This window comes from Phyllopteryx taeniolatus, chromosome 18 (genome assembly GCF_024500385.1).
Source record: "Phyllopteryx taeniolatus isolate TA_2022b chromosome 18, UOR_Ptae_1.2, whole genome shotgun sequence".
NCBI classification, from domain to species: domain Eukaryota; kingdom Metazoa; phylum Chordata; class Actinopteri; order Syngnathiformes; family Syngnathidae; genus Phyllopteryx; species Phyllopteryx taeniolatus.
The window spans coordinates 7988629-8005939 of NC_084519.1; the positions used below are offsets into that span (position 1 = coordinate 7988629).

Below are 17311 nucleotides of genomic sequence, written 5' to 3' on the forward strand. Positions count from 1 at the left end.
AAACGAATAATTGAATACTCCCTAATGACTCCACAGGGATTTTCAGATTGTGGACTGTATATTTAACACTCGGGCTGAAACGATTTATCTAATACTCCCTAATCACTGTAAAAGCATTTTTAGACCGTGGACTTTATAACTGACTCCAGGGCTGAAAGGAAAAATCGAATACTCCCTAATCAACACATAAGGATTTTTAGATTGTGAAGTATATGGTTGACTCTCAGGTTGAAATGATTAATCGAAAAGTCCCTAATCACTATAAAATGATTTTTCAAAAGACATTTTTTGGTGAAATAGATGCTGTATTTTTGCACAAAAGGTGTTTTATCCATGAATGGACCAATACATTTCCAGTTTCAATTGGCATTTCTTCCATCTTCATCATGCTCCTCAACATGGGAGGAAAACGACACCTAACATTTGATCAACAGTACAGGTTGCAACAGAGATATGTAGAGACTGGAAGAGTCACAGAAAGACATATGGAAAGTGGAAAATGTTGACATTCTGCTCGTTTTTGGGAGGAGTGTCACACTCACGTCCACCAGCGCAGAGATGGTCCACTGGCCCAGCGGAGGCTCCTCGGATAGACGGAACTCTCTGGAAAGAACCCCCAGGACTGCCTGTGCAGCGCGCCACTGCCTGAGCAGGTTCCCCCGCGGGTCCTGCACCACAAGCAGCACAAATCAACATCATAGACCAGCAGATTGATTGATGATTTATAGATTTGATTGTCTGACTTTGACCAGGATGTCCAACGAGCTGTTGCAGGGTTTCATGGCGTCCTGAAGGGTCACGACCCGGATCCTGACCAGCTGACCCGCACGGTACACGTCCTTGTCCGTGTGGATGAAGGTCATGCAGCCTCGGGGCTCAAAGTACAAACGTGTTTTGTTGGCGAAAACATGCTGTCTGCCCGCGTAACCTGTGACCTCCAGGATGCAGGCTTGGCGGAAGCTTGACTTGTCAACGCTGACCTGCCACAAGGGCCAACAGCGAAACTCTTTACACGGGTTTGATGCTCATTTGATTTTTAACATGGAAAGGTGGGCCAGGTCATAGGTAGATGAGCTTTAAAAAAATTTAAATGTGTAAAACCCTTTGCCATAAAATAATTATTATTTCCGATAACCTAATTGTATTTTTCATAATTAAGAAATGCATATGTAAAAGGTGTAAATTGCCATAAAATAATAATGAATCTTTAAAAAATTCATCTAAAATGTGTAAAATTGTTAGTCATCAAATGATAATTTGCCTAAATTTTATAATTTGATTAAAAAGTGTATATAAAAAATGCCAATGTGTCATAAAATAATAATTCATTGTGATGCCTTAATGTTATTTGTAATTAATTAAATTTCATAAAATAAATACAGTATTTACAATTTTATTTAAATATTTAAATAAATACGTCACTGATGGTATAGTGGTACACTCGCCTGACTTTGGTGCAGGCAGCGTGGGTTCAGTTCCCACTCAGTGACGGTGTGAATGTGAGTGCGAATGGTTGTCCGTGTCTATATGTGCCCTGCGACTGACTGGCGACCAGTTCAGGGTGTAGTCCGCCTTTCGCCCGAAGTCAGCTGGGATAGGCTCCAGCGTCCCGCGACCCTAACCAGGATAAGCGGTGTTGAAAATGGATGGATGGATATTTAAATAAATACATCAATGATTTCATAAAATACATATTTTATAATATATATATAATTATGACATAAGGCATTTGACTCATTCACTGCCAGCACACATAGTTAAAATGGATATTTTACTTCTAAAGCCGTCGGCAGTGGAGATAAATGAATTTTTAAAAAATGAAAAAAAAAGAATACACATACAGTGGACTCCAGGTGGAAAGGGCCCGACCTGGACCGTGAATCGTGAAAATACGCGGATAATTGATGTCCATTATAATTGCATTGGAAAAACAATATTATTTTTATTTTATTTTTTTAACCACAAAAACATTTTCAATGAGGATTAGCTGCCAATAAGCATTTTCAGGGCTAGTTTGCCCCCCAAAAAAGAACAAAAATGGAAATTAAAAACAACATTTGAAAAACTTGAATCCGCGGGTATCGAACTTCGAGTATGCAGGGGTCCATCCACTGCATTTCAATTCAGTTTTAGATTAAAAATGGCTAAAGTTACCTTGTGCATGAAATGTGCTATATAAATAAAGCTGCCTCACCTTGTCTTACCTTGACAAAATGAATGCAGTATGAATGCCTTGTTTGAGGATTCTTTATAATGTAAAAGCTTGGTTTAGAAACTAAAAGGTCTGCTTTTTTGAATGAATGTTTTCATCCTATTACTGTGTTCTTTTCCTTCAAAGCAAGAAAAGTTCAAGAGAAGAAGAAGAAGAAGAAGAAGAAGAAGAGGAGGAACTCACAGGTGGAAGAGTCAGAAGCTGGGTGGATCCTTCAATAAATCAGAGAGTTTCAATCAGACCTCGTTATTTCCTGCTTTCATGATAAAACAAAACAAAGCGAGGACAGCACCTCCTCCCACGTCCAGCGTTTGCGTGGCCATCTCCTGGTCGGCGTGGACGATGCGAGCCATCACCGTGACCGCCGAAGACGTCAGGATGCTGACAGACAAAGACGTCGGATGTCCCGCTTGAAGGACTCTGGGGAGCAGCAGCAGGTAGGACGCAGGAAGCTCCACACTGAAAACAGCAAAGGAACGCGCTTTGCTTTGTGTTCTCGAGGTTTTGTGCATGCGTGCATTAGATGTTTGTGAAGATTTTTTTTAATTTTATCTCGAGGTGCAACAATTAATTGATTGATGGACAACTAATCGATTATTCAAATTAATCGACAACAATTTTGATAATCGATTAATCATTGAGCGATATTGTTTAGCTGAAAAAATGGCCAAATGCTAAGACTTTGAGCCACTCAACAGTAAATATTCTCTGATTTCTGTAGTCCTCCATGAACTCAGACTGATTATCTTTGTGTGGAATCAAAATAAGACATTTGTAAACTTCTGCTTTTACTTTGGAAAACAAAGATTAACATTTTGGCCGATTTTCTGACGGTTACGGACCAAACCGGGAACTGAATCATCATTAGTTTATCTTTGTGCATTTTCTGCACTGTCAATTTTGAATAATGACCTGTGTGGTTTTTTTTATCTGATTCATTGGTTAATTGAAAAATGGACGATGAATCGATTATTACAATAATCGTTAGTTGCAGATTAATGACCCAGCCTTCCATGCAGAGGTTGACTGCTTACCTGTGTGTGAGGTTCTGGGCGGCGGCGAGGCCGAGCAGCGCCACGAACACCTGGAAACTCTTAAGATGCTCCATCCGCTCCGAATGACGGGCCCAGCTCCTCTCGCTGCGCTTTTCTTCACACGTGAGAATGACGCCACCTTTTCTGTAGCAGCCTCCCGGAGGTCGACCCCGATCGCTTTACGCGTCCACGCCCTTCGTGGGAAACGATCACTAGGTGGAGCCTGTTCACACAAAAGAAGGGGAAAGGAAAAAGGTCACGTCGTGTTTGTGATTTAGGTTGAGCAAAAGGTTTTTGTCACTCTAGATTACTTTCACAACATGACGGGCTATGTTTATGTGAATATGATTATTACTATAGCCAAGATTGAAAGCTAAAGTTTAGACCTTTAATGCTCTTTCTGAAGGGGAAAATACACCCTCACACAGGTAACAATTTAGTCAAATATACAGGTCCAAACTCATTTTTGTCATGGACCACATTAGAGTTCGTGTTTCCCCTCAGAGCGCCGTTATGACCGTGAAACCAAATAAATATATCATCTCCTCATCATTTTATTACAGATACACAACAAACTGTTGGATATAGTTTTGAAATCCAAAGTCAAGAAAAATAATTTATTCAACTCTTGTTCTATGTATATTAAAAAAGAGTTTTGGTAACAACAAAGTTTTTTGTATTTTTTGCGGGCCATGTAAAATGATGTGACAGGCCAAATCTGAACCATGAGTTTATAATGTGTCTATTAGAATATGATAGAAATCTTAAGTAATTCAGTAGTTCAAAACAAAACTTGAAACTCATGTCAAATATAATATGTACTAACAGCCTGAAATATCTGAAGGGTTCAAATGCTAAAGCAGACAACTCCATTTTTTGTGTGAATCGAATTATATGGGTGTTTTATTTCTGGTTCCAGGTTAAATCTTAATAGTTTTTATTTAGGGTATTCTAAATTTATATGTGATAAGCAATTAGAAGGTTAATTTATCTTTTACTAACAAGAGCTTTTGTGTGTGTGTGCGTGTGTGTAAATGGTAATAAAATATAGAAATAGATAATAGAAATAGAAATAGATAATAGAAATAGAATTAGAAAGATAGAAAATTAATAAAATAAAATATAATACAAATAAAATAATAATATAAATAATAAAAAATAATTTATGGGGGTTATTTCTCTACAAATCCAAATTGTTGGTGTCTGTTTAAATAATCACATTTTTTTTTTTTAAACTACAAACGCGGAAGCTATTAGCTTTAATGAAGGAGAAAAACGACTACCTCTGCAACTATAATACAATATTTGTTGTTTATACACACTGCTGAGTTATGTTAATTATAACACAATTAAGTTTTCATTTATAGAACAATTGGTAAACATAGAGTTTGACATAGCTTTGATGTAGTTTAGCTACGTTTGTCATTTCTTTGCTTGCTAGTGTTTCTCTTACTGGTGGGCAGCTTCAGTGCAGTGAAGCTTCATTTCATGTAAAATAACTTGAAATTTAGCGAAGTAGATTGTCCAACACTGTCTATATCTGAAGCATTTTGTGAGTCCTCTCGATGAAAAGTGGAATATAGATGACTTATTTACTTTCTGCATGTTCCCCAAATGGACGAAACCAGCTGTAGTTGCACCTCTGCCCTCCGACCGACAGAGGGCGCGCCTCGGATTGTTCCTGTCATTAGAGGACACCGACATGACGACATTACGGCCGTTCAACTGCGACGATTTGTTTAAATTCAACAATATGTAAGTACAAACCTTCTTGTTTCCCAAGATGACCAAGTATTTAATTTCATTTTCCGTATGTTGCTGTAGTGCGTGGCTTTATACGTCAGTTGCGTGGGAACGTTAGCCGGCTAATCCGCGTGTGATGTTCATCTACGCGCTCCGCTCAAAAAGGTCTTATTTATGTGCAGAATTGAGCTACACATTAACCTAGGAATAACGTGGTTAACATTTGCCTTGTTTTAATTGTTTGTAAAAAAAAAATATATATATATATATATATATATTCACAGAGAATAATAAGTCTTATCATAAATGATAGTAACGATGTCAACTTGTACCTTTGATTCCACAGCAACTTGGACCCTTTAACAGAAACTGTATCCTTTAATGTACAACTTTGGCTACCTCAGGAAGTAAGTAAATGTAATTTCTGTAGAACTTCTCTTAGAGAGGACTCACAAAGTGCTTCACATGGCTCAAATAATAATAATAATAATAAAAATCATATTGTTAATAGGTGGGGGGGGGGGGGGGGGGGGAATCAATGTCATTGGAGAAAGCCTGTCTAATGTCTACAGAACAGGCAACTTTTAGCTCCAAATGGAAGCATATTACACAACTGAATCTGAGGCTCGATCACCTTTTGGTTTTGAATCTTGTCGGAGGGACAGTAAGTAAAAAGGCAGTTAGAAGGCCTCAGTGATCTGACAGGACAAAAAAAGGGCAACCAAATCCACCAAGTATGGAGCAACCTGGCCATCAAGGGCTCTGTAAATGCCTTAACATTTTGTACTGAATCCAAAAAATGGACAGGGAGCACAATATGGCAGTGATGTGGCTTGTCCAAAAACAACAAATGCAACAAGCGTTTCCACGTGTGACAGCAGCAGAACTCTCTAGACGTCAGGAATGTTCCCTGCGTTAATAACGAAAATGATTAGTGCTGTGACGAATGTTTCATGTTTTATCCACCTGAGTTTTCACCTCAGTATGGGATCCCGTTCTACCTGCAGTACTTGGCACACTGGCCCGAGTACTTCATTGTTGCCGAGGCTCCTGGAGGGGAACTGATGGGATACAGTAAGTTGGCTGTGTTGAGAAGCCCTCCCTAGCCACTGGATAGTATATAATGCCCCATATTGTGAGTTGGCTATTTTGTAGTGCTGAATATCTACTACACCAGCTGGCATTGTAATCATGCGACCACAATGGCATCATTAACAGCACCCGAGTAGCTTCATTCGAGTGATGAATCAACCATATAGTCCGCGATATAAAAAAATTCCTGTATACAGTGGACCCCAGCATACTTGTGTTTCGGCACCCGCGGATTCACCCATAAACTCATCCCCCACATGTTTTTTCTCATTTTTTGTTTTTCTCTTTGTTGGCTCTTAATATTCTCATTCATCCGGGTCATTTCATTCTCTGTTCTTTTTGTCTTGGAAGACGTTTCGTCTCTCATCCGAGCAGGCTTCATCAGTTCATGCAGCCAGGCTTTGTTAGGGCGCACTAGCCAACGTTTGTGTGGAAGACTCAGCTATTTATGCTCCAACTTCGAGGCATGCCCCACACCACATATGGAATCTTTATTTTTGCTTTCTCTTTTTTGGGGGGGGGGGGGGGACCAATTCCCAAAACACATGTTGGTGGTTTATCCCCAATTATTCAATAATTTTTGGGGGGAGTTAAAGAAAAAAATATGATTTCCTAATACACATACGGAATTGCTATTTCAACACTAAAGTCTTGTACTTGTTGCTGCTGTGCGTGCGGTTGCAGTCATGGGGAAGGCGGAGGGCTCGGTGGCCCGAGAGGAGTGGCACGGCCACGTCACCGCGTTGTCCGTCGCGCCCGAGTTTCGACGGTTGGGATTGGCAGCCAAACTCATGGAGATGCTGGAGGAGATCTCGGAGAGGTTTGAGTCCTCTTTTATCCACAATTCTTGTCGTGAGACAAAAAGTCTATAGTGTTCCCTCACTTTTGACTATATAGTCAAAATACTACAATTGAGCCAGGAAAACCCCTGGCTGTGGTTGTCACAACCATTTATTTTATGTAAGGAAAGCTTTAGGGTCGCTAAAGTGATTTCTATCATATGTTTACTTCCTTGTTGAAAGTAGAACTGATTGTAAAATGGGAAACTAGTTGTTAATGACAGGAACATTACAAGCTGCTAAAAAGTGTAATAAAACACTAATGAAGCTGTTAAATTACGTGTAACTTTTATTTCACTGCGTGTCTAATGCCGACGGTGTTTGGTGTTTCATAGGAAGGGTGGCTTCTTCGTGGACCTGTTCGTGCGCGTGTCCAACCAGGTGGCGGTCAGCATGTACAAGCGTCTGGGCTACAGCGTCTACCGGACCGTCATTGAGTACTACTCGGCCAGCAACGGCGAGCCGGACGAGGACGCCTACGGTCAGACGATCAACGAAGTTGTCGTCATCGTTGTGATCTTTGCGGTTCCTGGACCTTGTGTGATCTCTTTTTGTGTGCATCCCCCCGTGCAGACATGAGGAAAGCATTGTCCCGAGACACGGAGAAGAAGTCCATCATCCCGCTGCCGCATCCCGTCAGGCCCGAGGACATCGAATAACGACGCTTGTGGCTCACTGGTGGATGCCAGAATAGAAAGCCGTTTGAGCATTCATGCCTATATTCTTGATATCTCAAGTACTAGGATGCTCATTGTGCTCACTAGTAAGACCCACTAGTAGACTATTCATCCTGTGAATTGTGAATGAAAACTAGTGGGCTGTGAATAAATGCAAAATTGGTACTAGTACTGCAAAAACTAAAAATCTTACTAATAATATTTCTTTTAGTCTTATACTTAAATAAGACCTATCACATTTAAATTAAGATTTATCACCTGAAAAGGAACTTGTTTCAAGCAAAATTTCACTGGAAATAAATAGAGAAATTTGCCCTTGTAATAAGAAAAAGAAACTTACCCCAATGACAATTTTTTTGTCTCCTTATTTCAAGGAAAAACTAGCTTGAAACAAGTGAAAATTGTCTTTAAATTGTTAATTGTCTTGTGTTACCGGTACTTATTAGGTGAGTGTAATCATATTAGTTTTGACTAGAAATAAGATGAATACTCTTGGTAAGATTTTGAGTTTTTGCAGTGTCGTGCTCAGTTTTACCTCAGTGGTAACAAGTAGTTGTCCTACAACAGTGGTTTTCAAACCACTGAGGACCTTTCCCATTGCAATTTGAACATTAACCCTGCGCCTAAATATAGGAAAATCAATGTACTTAATAGTATATATAATAATAATGATGATGATTCAGTTAAAAATGTATTGGACAAAAAAGTTACATAAAAATGCTTTGTAAATGTTTGAAAAAAACATTTCTAAAGGTTTAAATGCAAATCGCTGGTGTCAGGCGGAAACCGTGGCAAAAGTATGGATTTGTGTAAAAAGTAATAACTTGACCAATTTGGGATATATTTTCTGTTTCTGTGTGACGCCAGCGAATTGGATTGTACCTAAAAGTTAATTACAACTGAACTGTAGTTAAAAAGTTGAAGTCACAAAAATTATGCAGTTTGAACATCTTTTGCATACCACTAGAGGGAACCCACGTACCACTACTCATTCTACACTGAGAATCACTCTCCTTAAAACGGTGCCAAAGTTGTCCAACGAGTGAGGACGAAGAGCGCACTAGTACATAGACCTTAAGCTGAATAGCAAGGATACGGAATAAATCCTTAAACGGGTTTCTGAATGCCAGAGAGCCACAGAGTGAAAGCTACAAATCGTCTTTAATTGCTGTACATGCTCAATAAACATTCGTATAAAAAAAAAAATGTTGGTCATCATAAAGACAGAAAAAAAATCTTAATCTTGATCCTCATCGCTTCTGTTCTTCTTTTCGCTAACATCCTCCTTCTCTCCGTCTTCTTCCTCACTCCTGTTACTGTCATCTCTGTCGTCACACACCTTGTCTTCTTCGATAACTTTGCTTCCCTCAGAGTGTTCCAGCACGTCTTTGGAAGCGGCGGCGGATGTCTCCTCATTCCTCTGAGCTTTTTCCGGAAGGTTCCGGTCGTCTTCGTTGGGTGGCTGCTGCTGCTTCTTCCACACCTTGGCCATGGCGAGCAGCTTGAGGTTGGGTTGGTTGGCGGCGTCCTCGGGGAAAATGTAGTCGTAGTACTCCTCCCAGCCTGCGTCCGACTACAGCCGCAAGGGAGAAGAAAAAGTCACGATTGGGACGGTCACAAAGAACATTTCAACACCAAGAATGCAAGATCAAATGTGAAATCTCGGCTCTTTAACACAAAAATCCAATTTGCCATTTGATTAGATTTTTTTTTTCTTCGGTTAAAAGAAAAAAGCAAATGACATTGAAAAAAAGTTTGGCTCTTTTTCCTTCTCTGCTTTATTTATTTTTCCTGCATTAACTTCCACAGTAAAATATGTGTACAAAATAAGTACTTCCTATTTGAAAATAAATGCCCTTTTAGTCAAAACCTGTTCGTAAACATGATTGTCGATGAAACTCGTGTACCTAATTAAGTATTAAAATATATTAAAATATACACACAATCGCTCAAAACTGAACATGATTTCTCATTCAACAGCATGAGAAAGTGTGTCTTAAATTTATATCCGTGGTGTATATTTTTCAAAACGAAATAGACCAATAAAAAATATTTTTCCAAAAAAATCTAGTCATCTTCAAAAATATACATCTCAAAATAAAATCTGACAAACAATAAATGGATAACATATTTTTCAAAAAGATTTTTTTTTTTTTTAAATAGCTATTTTAAAAAATGTTCCATAAAAAGCTATTTTAAAAGTACAGATATACTCCCCACTATTTTTTTTTAAATAAACTTTTCTAAATGCATATTTTTTCCAAAAGAAATACTAAAAAAACAAATTCTGAAAAATCAATTTGTCAGTGATTTTTTGTAATTTTATAGAATTACCCCCAAAAAATATTTTTAAAAAAACATCTGATGAAGAAACCTGAATTCATATGTTTAAATACATTTTTTAAACATATAAACATATTTTTCAGAAAAAATATTTTAAAAAAAATAAATAAAAAAAAAACATTTTCCTCCCCAAAAATTTATTTAAAAAAAAAATAGTCAAAATAAACCCTGAATTAATGGACAAAATGGATTGACCGCCCGGCCACCCCACATGTGAAAAGATGAAGCAATCGTACCCCATCCTCGGCCGTGAGCTTCCTCCTCTTTTTGACCTTCTCGGGCAACAGCTCCTGGACCTGTTCCCTGCTGCTGTCTGAGCCAAACTCAGCCTCAAAGTCCTTCCATGACTCGAGCAGCATGAGTCGCTCCTCCTTCTCCTCACAACTCCTCAGGCTCTTGTTGGCCTCCTCAAAGATCTGGCGGCACTTCTGCAGCCGCTCGCTGCCTTCCAGCGACAACTCGAACTTGGCGTAGCTAATCCAAACCTGAAGACGTACGGGGACATCAGAGGAACCACTAGCAGAGTTATGTGTATTTGACCTGTGTATTTTTCTGATGACTGCCTGATGGATGTCGTTTGTGCGTCAATCACTGCGTGAAGAGCCGGGCTCACCTTGACGTGCTGGGTACGCTGCAGTAGTCTTTTGTAAAGGTTCCTCGTGTTCCCGAACTCCTCCTGCTCGATCTCAAAGTCGATGTAGGATTTCCACAGAACCTGAAGGACACGTAAATATGTTTTTGATCTATTTCATGCCCGTGAGTATTGTCGTATGCTCTGTATGTGTTGCTGCTCCGTGTGGGTTAAAATAAGGGTTGAGAATTACCATAACACTAATGCTAATTTATGTTAGCATGTCTACGGCATTTCATATTGTATGTTAGCATTAAGCTCGCTGACTTTTGTTATATGGTTTGGGTGAACATTTTTGTGTTTAAAAATAAAACGTTTCATTGTTTTGATGTGTCAGTTTTCTAGTAAACGTAAACAAGGAGTGACAAGCAGCTTGAAGCAAGCACACTTGTGCTCTAATTTGGAGAACTAATTTAAGCGAAACTCTTTTTTGTCTATACAGTTTCCATATTGTGGTTATTCACCTATTGCGGGGCTGGATCAGGGGTATCAAACTCCTTTTTGTCTCGGGCCGCATTGTAGTTATGATTTCCCTCAGAGGGCCGTTAGAACAGTGAAATGTTTAATCACCAAATCATATTATTACCATTACACAACAAATTGGGGGATAACTCGTTTTGAAATCAGAAGACAAGGATAATAGTCTGTTCAAGTATTGTTTAAGTTACTGTAGAAGAAGGGTTTGCTAACAGAAAAATGCAATATCCCAACATTATTGTTTATTATTATGACAATTTGGAATTTGGGGACAGATTTTAGCAAAAACCACGGAAGTTGACGAGCATGATTTGCCGGGCCGCATCTGGCTCCCGGGCTTTGAGTTTGACATCTATGGGCTGGATCATATCCGCTGTGATAAATGGGCGTAAACTGTAATTTCCATTTTTAGTACGGGATTGAGGAGCATCGCGTGGCACCTCGGGCATGTCCAGTCGCGGCTGTCCGATGGCGAGCTCAAAGATGGCACGGGCCCGGTCCACATCGCCCAGGATGGTCTCCAGCTCTGCAAACTTGATCCAGGTAGTGCAGTTCTCCGGCGAGAACTCCAGGTATTTTTCGTAGAGCTTCCGGCAGCGGTCAAACTCGCGCAGCTGAAGCTCCAGCTCGATGTAGCCCTTCAAGAGTTTGTTCTTGGGACATTTCCCGATCGCCGTGCCCTGGAGAGTACAAAATGTTTTGATGTTGACAATTTAGAGGTGCAACGATTAATTGATTCATTGACAACTGATCGATTGTCAAATTAATCAAAAACTATCGACTAATTGATTAATTGTTTAGAGACCTTGTTTAACTTCAAAATGTATTTATGTTTATGCATTTTCTGCACTGTCAATTTAAAATAACCTGTTTTTGAAGGGACGGAAATTAAAACATTTTTTTATCTGATTCATCAGGAATTTAAAAAATAATAATAATTAATTGATCGATTAATTGATTATTAAAATCATCATTAGTCGCAAGTCCTAGTTGACATGTTGAATTTCTCAAGTCCCAATCCTTATTGATAACCGATTTTATCAATTGAATTGGAAATCAGATTTTTGTAGGTGAAAAAAAATTGATATTTTCTTTTCAAGACCCAACTAGTAGAAAATATGAGAAACTGTGGGCTAGAACATGCCACGCTTACGACAAAACGAAAGACAAATGTGACTCTTACTTACCATGACCTTTCTGGCGCCCTGCAGGTTCTTCTGTCTGATCTCAAACTGACCGTATAGAAGCCAGATCTTCGCAAAGGTGAACTGAGACACACGAGGTGGCTGTCAAGTAAAGTCTCCACAAGGACATTACTTATTGTCATTCTATTGATTACCTTTTTGTGAGGGATCAGATCCAGACAGGCCTGATACACCTGCCTTGTACTGTCCACGTCCTGTCCACAAACACAAACCGACTGCCTCAATAATTACAATACAGTCAGCCCCTGTTTACAGCTGGGAATACGTTACGTATAGGTGAAAAAGCACGATAGCAGTAACTGTATCATAATCAATGTATTTTTGGTAATTTGGACATAATGTCCTGTTTTTGAATCAAGCATTCAAGGATGTTGAAATGCGATATAGTGGTGGAACACGATTTTGTATTTGTGATTTGATGGCATGAGGTGACACAAACTCACCATGACCTCCAGTTCTTCGTAGAGGGCGTAGTTGATCCACAAGTAGATGTAGCGTCTCCAGTGGCGCTTTTCTTGGATGGGCGGGACGTTGGCGATGGAGCGCTCGTACACCTCTCGCACCGTGTCGGGATCGGCATCGCTCTCCACCAGCCGGAGATAATCGAACCAGGCATCATAGTTGTGTGGGTTGGCCTTCGCGTAGAGACACACATTAGCGAAAGAGGAGAGCATAGGCTGTGTTGGGCTTTTTATAGAGTGGACCTACATAGTTCCTTAAAATGTCCACTGAGGATCACTTTGTAGTGATTCAGGAGTAGGGAATGATGAAATTTTTTTCCCCTCCCTATTAATTTTGAAGGGTTGCTCCGTCCGTCTCTAAAACATTTGACTTATCTGACCAGCGTTGCACTCGTTGGGTGTCATTTTTAACTGCAATTGCAGTATTTAAGTTTCTCATTCAATAACATGAGAATGTGTCTTCATACTTTTGATTGGTAGTGTATACTTACTAAACACTTCAAAATAGGCAGCTCACTATGTAGGCCACTGTATAGTGGATAGGGAGTGATTCCCAACACAGGCATTGAAGCAGCGTGAGTTCCACGTGGTGGCCTGCCTACCTTGACCTCCTCCTCATATTGGAACCTTCTTTTGCTGACGATGACGTCCTCGATGCCCCGTCGGTCTCCAAATTTTTTCTCAAACATGGTGTAGTTTTTGAAGAGTTCCTGGGCATGCTGCTTGGGGATCCTGTCCAAAGCGTACTTGTAGATCACACGCACGCGCTCAAACTGAACAGAGGCAAACATCAGGAACACCGTCAGTCCACACAAACTATTTTGTTCAAAATCGTTCCAAATAAAAAGCATAATACTTTTGCCCATCTACTTCAATGTTGTTTTTTGTAATTATGAAGTCTTTACTTTAATTTCAATATTTCAAACCACAAACAAAACAAGCAGCACAGAAACATGGTAATCTATTTTACTCGCAGATTTTAATTATTCATTGGGATCGTGACCGTGCCCTGCCACAGAATCTGTCAGTTATTGATGCGCCCCCACCAAAAAAAAGTAACCATAGATGCCACAAGTTAGCAGCAAAGCACTGTTTTTGTCGAAAGGAAACTATTAAGTCACTTTAACATAGTTTCTTGACAGTAAGATGATGCCAAAAGTAATACTTTTGCTTTGGCCTGAACACAAAAACAAAATAAGTGAATAGGTGAGTTTTTCCAGTGAATAATGGATAGGGTCCCCAAAAACTCACCTCAAAAATAGGTGAATTTGCGAATGTAATACCACAAATATGTGGGCTTTCACTGTGGTCTTCTTCTGATCATTTAAAGAGCATTCGGGCCACGTGGAACAAGAGGTTAAAAAACTAAAAGTAATTTGTGATCAAAAGGAAAAATATCAGCAACCCACCTCCTTCTGAATCTCCTCAAACCTGGCGAAGGCAACAAAGAGGTACTCGTCCACGTGCTCCTCCCCAAAGAACTCCACGGCACGCTCGTACACCTTCCTGCTGTGAGCGATGTAGCCGTGCTTCTCCTCGAAACGAGCGTACTTGATCCAGTTCTTCACCTCGGGGTGGACCATGACGAGTGCGCACCAGTAAAGGACTTTTTTTTTATTTTTGAGCTGGCCGTGCAAAGGAAAACAAATATTCAAACATATGGGGAGCGTGGGAGAGAACTGAAGAAGAGAGAATGAGCAGGTGGAGGAGTGTGGCAGAAGAGCACCAGCTAAAGTGAGAGAGTAAAGGAAGCTGAGATTCTGTTTGGGAGTGACGAGGATGGACAAGATCAAGAATGTGCTCATCAGAGGGACAGGACAGACTTGAAACTTTTGGAGACAAAGCTAATGAGGCCATATTAAAATGGTATCGAGGAGAAAGTTGGTTTCTAGCTTTTTCCGTTCTCTTGTACTCAGCAGTAGAACTTGGGTTGGTTTCACCAAAAAGACCGGTTTTTGACCAAAAGCTTTTTGTGAAAAGAAACGTGCAGCCAAACAGTGACTTTGACGCAAATTTTTGGCTTTTGTGTAACTTTAAACTCCAAAACAACAAAAAACAAGATTGAGAAAGGCTTATTTAAGACTTATTTACAGATAAACAACTAAGAAATGCGCCGTGTGCAATGCTGACTCACCGCATGGCTTGAGTTGAACGTCACTGGCTTTTTTACATGCCGTTCGCCAGTCACTCCATGAACTGCTTCATCTTTTCTCAAGATGGTGACACACACTTTCTACTACCTTCCGCAACACTTCCATACATATACATACTCTGTTCAACTGTGAGGTACCTAAAAATGTCCGACTTTCAACGTGTGACCATTTCTCTCCCTCATAATCGACGTGACAAGCTGAGATTCACCACCAAATTTTTATGTTCTACTCGAACGCTGCGCTGATCTCAAATTCAAAATGATAAAACGGCATCATCTACAGGGATCTATTAGTAGTTAGGGTTGTTTACAAACCTGAATTTCACGGAAAAGCTGGACGAGACCCACTTCCATCCCTACCCGTGGAAAAACGTACCGCCAGTGGCAGTAAACGCTTGGATTTTAGGTGGCGCACATTAACGTCCATGGCAGTGAATGACTTAAGTAGACACTGGAGACTACAGGTACGACATCGGCAGAAGGATGCAGGAAATGGAGCGCCAAGAGAAAGACCAAATAAAAAGGGATGTGATATAGGAAGACTTGCAGATTGCTGGAGTAAGAGCAGAAGATGCAGAGGAAAGGGAGATATGGAAAAATGATGAGTCGCCGTAGCCACCCATGAAGAGGATTAAGCCCGAAAGAAGAAAAACAACAACGGGACGGCAGCATGAGAAGGATATATCGCTCGTAGATGCTGCGAGCTTTGTCCACCTCCTTGTAGCGTAGCTCAAAGTTGATGTAGGAATGCCAGGCCTGCTCTTCGGGCTCCCACTCCATCCAGCGCTCAAACGCCTGTCTGCAGCCCGCCACATTTCCCAGCATCTCCTCCATGTACGTGTACTTGTACCTGCGAGAGGACAAAGTTAGTTCAAAAAAAAAAAAAAAAAAAAAAAGGCCCTGATGATCGGGGGCCACCGCTATCAAAAGGTTGAGGGACTCTGAATTTGTGCAACATGACGGTGCGTTTTGGTGGCAATGAACTCTCGGCAGAGTGGGGTTTACCAGAACTGGTTGACACGGGGCAGGATGGTGATGGCTCTGTCCCAGATGTTGCGGGCGTGGTTCACCTGCCGACTCTTCATCTCCATTTCGGCGTATTTCAGCCACAGGGTCACGTTTCGGTGGTCCACGTCCAGCGCACGCTCGTAAATGGAGCGAGCCCTAAAGTCACACAAAGGTTCAATGACAGTGGCCGGTTGTGCCTTTCGGAACAAACAAAACCCTACAAAATGCAATGTAATGGCAATGATCACCAAAAATGTGGATCATTGTTTTTCCAACGTAAAAGCAGATGTTTGCAAAAGTCTTATTTTGATTCAACACACAAAAGTCTGCTTTCGTGGAGGACTACAGAAATCTGATTGTTACACCTCTTGATGGTTTTGCTCTTTGAACACTGTCGAACTAACACATGGTTCACTCTAAAAATATATATATACCTATTTTTTCCAAATATGGAAAAAAAAAGTCACTTTTTATTTTTTCCATTACGAAGGCGCCTATGAAACTTGCAGGGTTCATTACCTCCAACAGTTTTAAATACCGCTGGCTTTTGATCATGTTTACTGTTTAGCCAGCGGAGAACGCCTCACGGTTGCGGTCAGTACTAATATTTAATCTAAAGCTAAATATATATGAACGATGTTAAAATGAACTACCTCTGGATCTCGGTCAGGCTTTCCTCCCATTGCGCGTATTTAATCCAGTTACTGATTACGGTGCGGTTCTTTCGGATGTTGTCCTCAAATGCCTGTAAAGTAAACAAAGTTACATGAGCTAGCGGTGAAAGGAAAAAGTAGATTTGTGAGCAAATTTGTGGGTGGCTGCTGACCTTCCTCTTCCTCAGCTTGTAGTCGTTCAGTTCTTCCTTGTCGGTGATCTTTTGTTTAGGTGGCGGCGGCAGAAGTTCAAGTTCTCGTTCTTTGGCTTCCCTGAGGAGCTGCTCGGCGGTGATCTGCACCTCCGCCGGGGCTTTATTCTTCACCTGAAACACAAAAAAACACTCACCTCATTGACATTTGATTCCCCCGACGTCCAAACGCTGCTTGCTAGCATTAGCTCAGCCAGTCTGTTTTTGCGTTTTTTTTTTCTTTTTTACCTTCGCCACCTTCGGTATTCGCTGTTTCCCAGCTGCCGTCGAAGCCATTTTGGCAACCAAAAATTTCGGAAGCTAGTCGATTATTTGAAGTAAAAACCCAAACAAAGTAAATAAGTCAGAGACACGCCGAATTGTTTTTTGCAGCGCACGCGAGCCACCATGACAGTTCCCACAATGCTTTGCAACGTCCGGTTACCAAAAGTTACAAAATTTGCGTCCTAAAAAGGAAACAAAAGGCTTGGATCTTAGCAGTTAGACTGTATTTTTAAAATTGTTCAAAAGTGTTGTTTTCTCACGACTTTACTTTTAATTTTGCATCCCTGACGTCACACGAGAAAACGTCA

The 17311-nt window shown here is 40.5% G+C and overlaps 3 protein-coding genes across 4 annotated transcripts in view; 1 reads left to right on the forward strand and 2 right to left on the reverse strand.

Annotated features, from left to right (window-relative positions):
• Window positions 1-4893, reverse strand: part of cd109 (CD109 molecule) — a 23891-nt gene extending 18998 nt beyond the window's left edge. The window contains exons 1-6 of one of the 2 annotated variants that reach the window (XM_061753496.1): window positions 4843-4893; window positions 3247-3469; window positions 2505-2671; window positions 2396-2424; window positions 744-980; window positions 543-668 (exon numbers count right to left, since the gene is read on the reverse strand). In XM_061753496.1, the coding sequence (XP_061609480.1) occupies window positions 543-668; window positions 744-980; window positions 2396-2424; window positions 2505-2671; window positions 3247-3320 (633 nt within the window). In that variant the 5' untranslated portion in view covers window positions 3321-3469; window positions 4843-4893. The remainder of the gene's footprint in view (window positions 1-542; window positions 669-743; window positions 981-2395; window positions 2425-2504; window positions 2672-3246; window positions 3470-4842) is intronic. The other variant, XM_061753497.1, reaches the window with a different exon arrangement.
• Window positions 4884-8844, forward strand: naa20 (N-alpha-acetyltransferase 20, NatB catalytic subunit). Its single transcript, XM_061753501.1, has 6 exons — window positions 4884-5001; window positions 5336-5360; window positions 5973-6063; window positions 6766-6901; window positions 7256-7401; window positions 7494-8844. The coding sequence occupies exons 1-6, from the start codon at window positions 4949-4951 to the stop codon at window positions 7577-7579; spliced, it is 537 nt and encodes a 178-aa protein (XP_061609485.1). The 5' UTR covers window positions 4884-4948; the 3' UTR covers window positions 7580-8844.
• Window positions 8740-17155, reverse strand: crnkl1 (crooked neck pre-mRNA splicing factor 1). The gene is made up of 14 exons (XM_061753498.1): window positions 16968-17155; window positions 16701-16853; window positions 16528-16619; window positions 15872-16030; window positions 15550-15716; window positions 14124-14302; window positions 13317-13487; window positions 12697-12888; window positions 12388-12447; window positions 12236-12316; window positions 11489-11728; window positions 10554-10655; window positions 10177-10425; window positions 8740-9170 (listed from the first exon to the last, which is right to left on the reverse strand). Exons 1-14 carry the CDS (start codon window positions 17013-17015, stop codon window positions 8835-8837), a joined length of 2229 nt encoding a protein of 742 aa, XP_061609482.1. The 5' UTR covers window positions 17016-17155; the 3' UTR covers window positions 8740-8834.
• Window positions 17156-17311: the final 156 nt, after the last annotated feature.

Coding starts and splice junctions, on each gene's coding strand:
- naa20 (XM_061753501.1), top strand. CDS start 4,949: ATGACGACATTACGGCCGTTCAACTGCGACGATTTGTTTAAATTCAAC. Junction 5,002..5,335: donor TTGTTTAAATTCAACAATAT/GTAAGTACAAAC, acceptor TTGATTCCACAG/CAACTTGGACCCTTTAACAG. Junction 7,402..7,493: donor GCCGGACGAGGACGCCTACG/GTCAGACGATCA, acceptor CCCCCCGTGCAG/ACATGAGGAAAGCATTGTCC.
- crnkl1 (XM_061753498.1), bottom strand. CDS start 17,015: ATGGCTTCGACGGCAGCTGGGAAACAGCGAATACCGAAGGTGGCGAAG. Junction 14,303..15,549: donor TCGCAGCATCTACGAGCGAT/ATATCCTTCTCA, acceptor ACTGGTGCGCAC/TCGTCATGGTCCACCCCGAG. Junction 13,488..14,123: donor TTGAGGAGATTCAGAAGGAG/GTGGGTTGCTGA, acceptor GCCTCTGTTCAG/TTTGAGCGCGTGCGTGTGAT.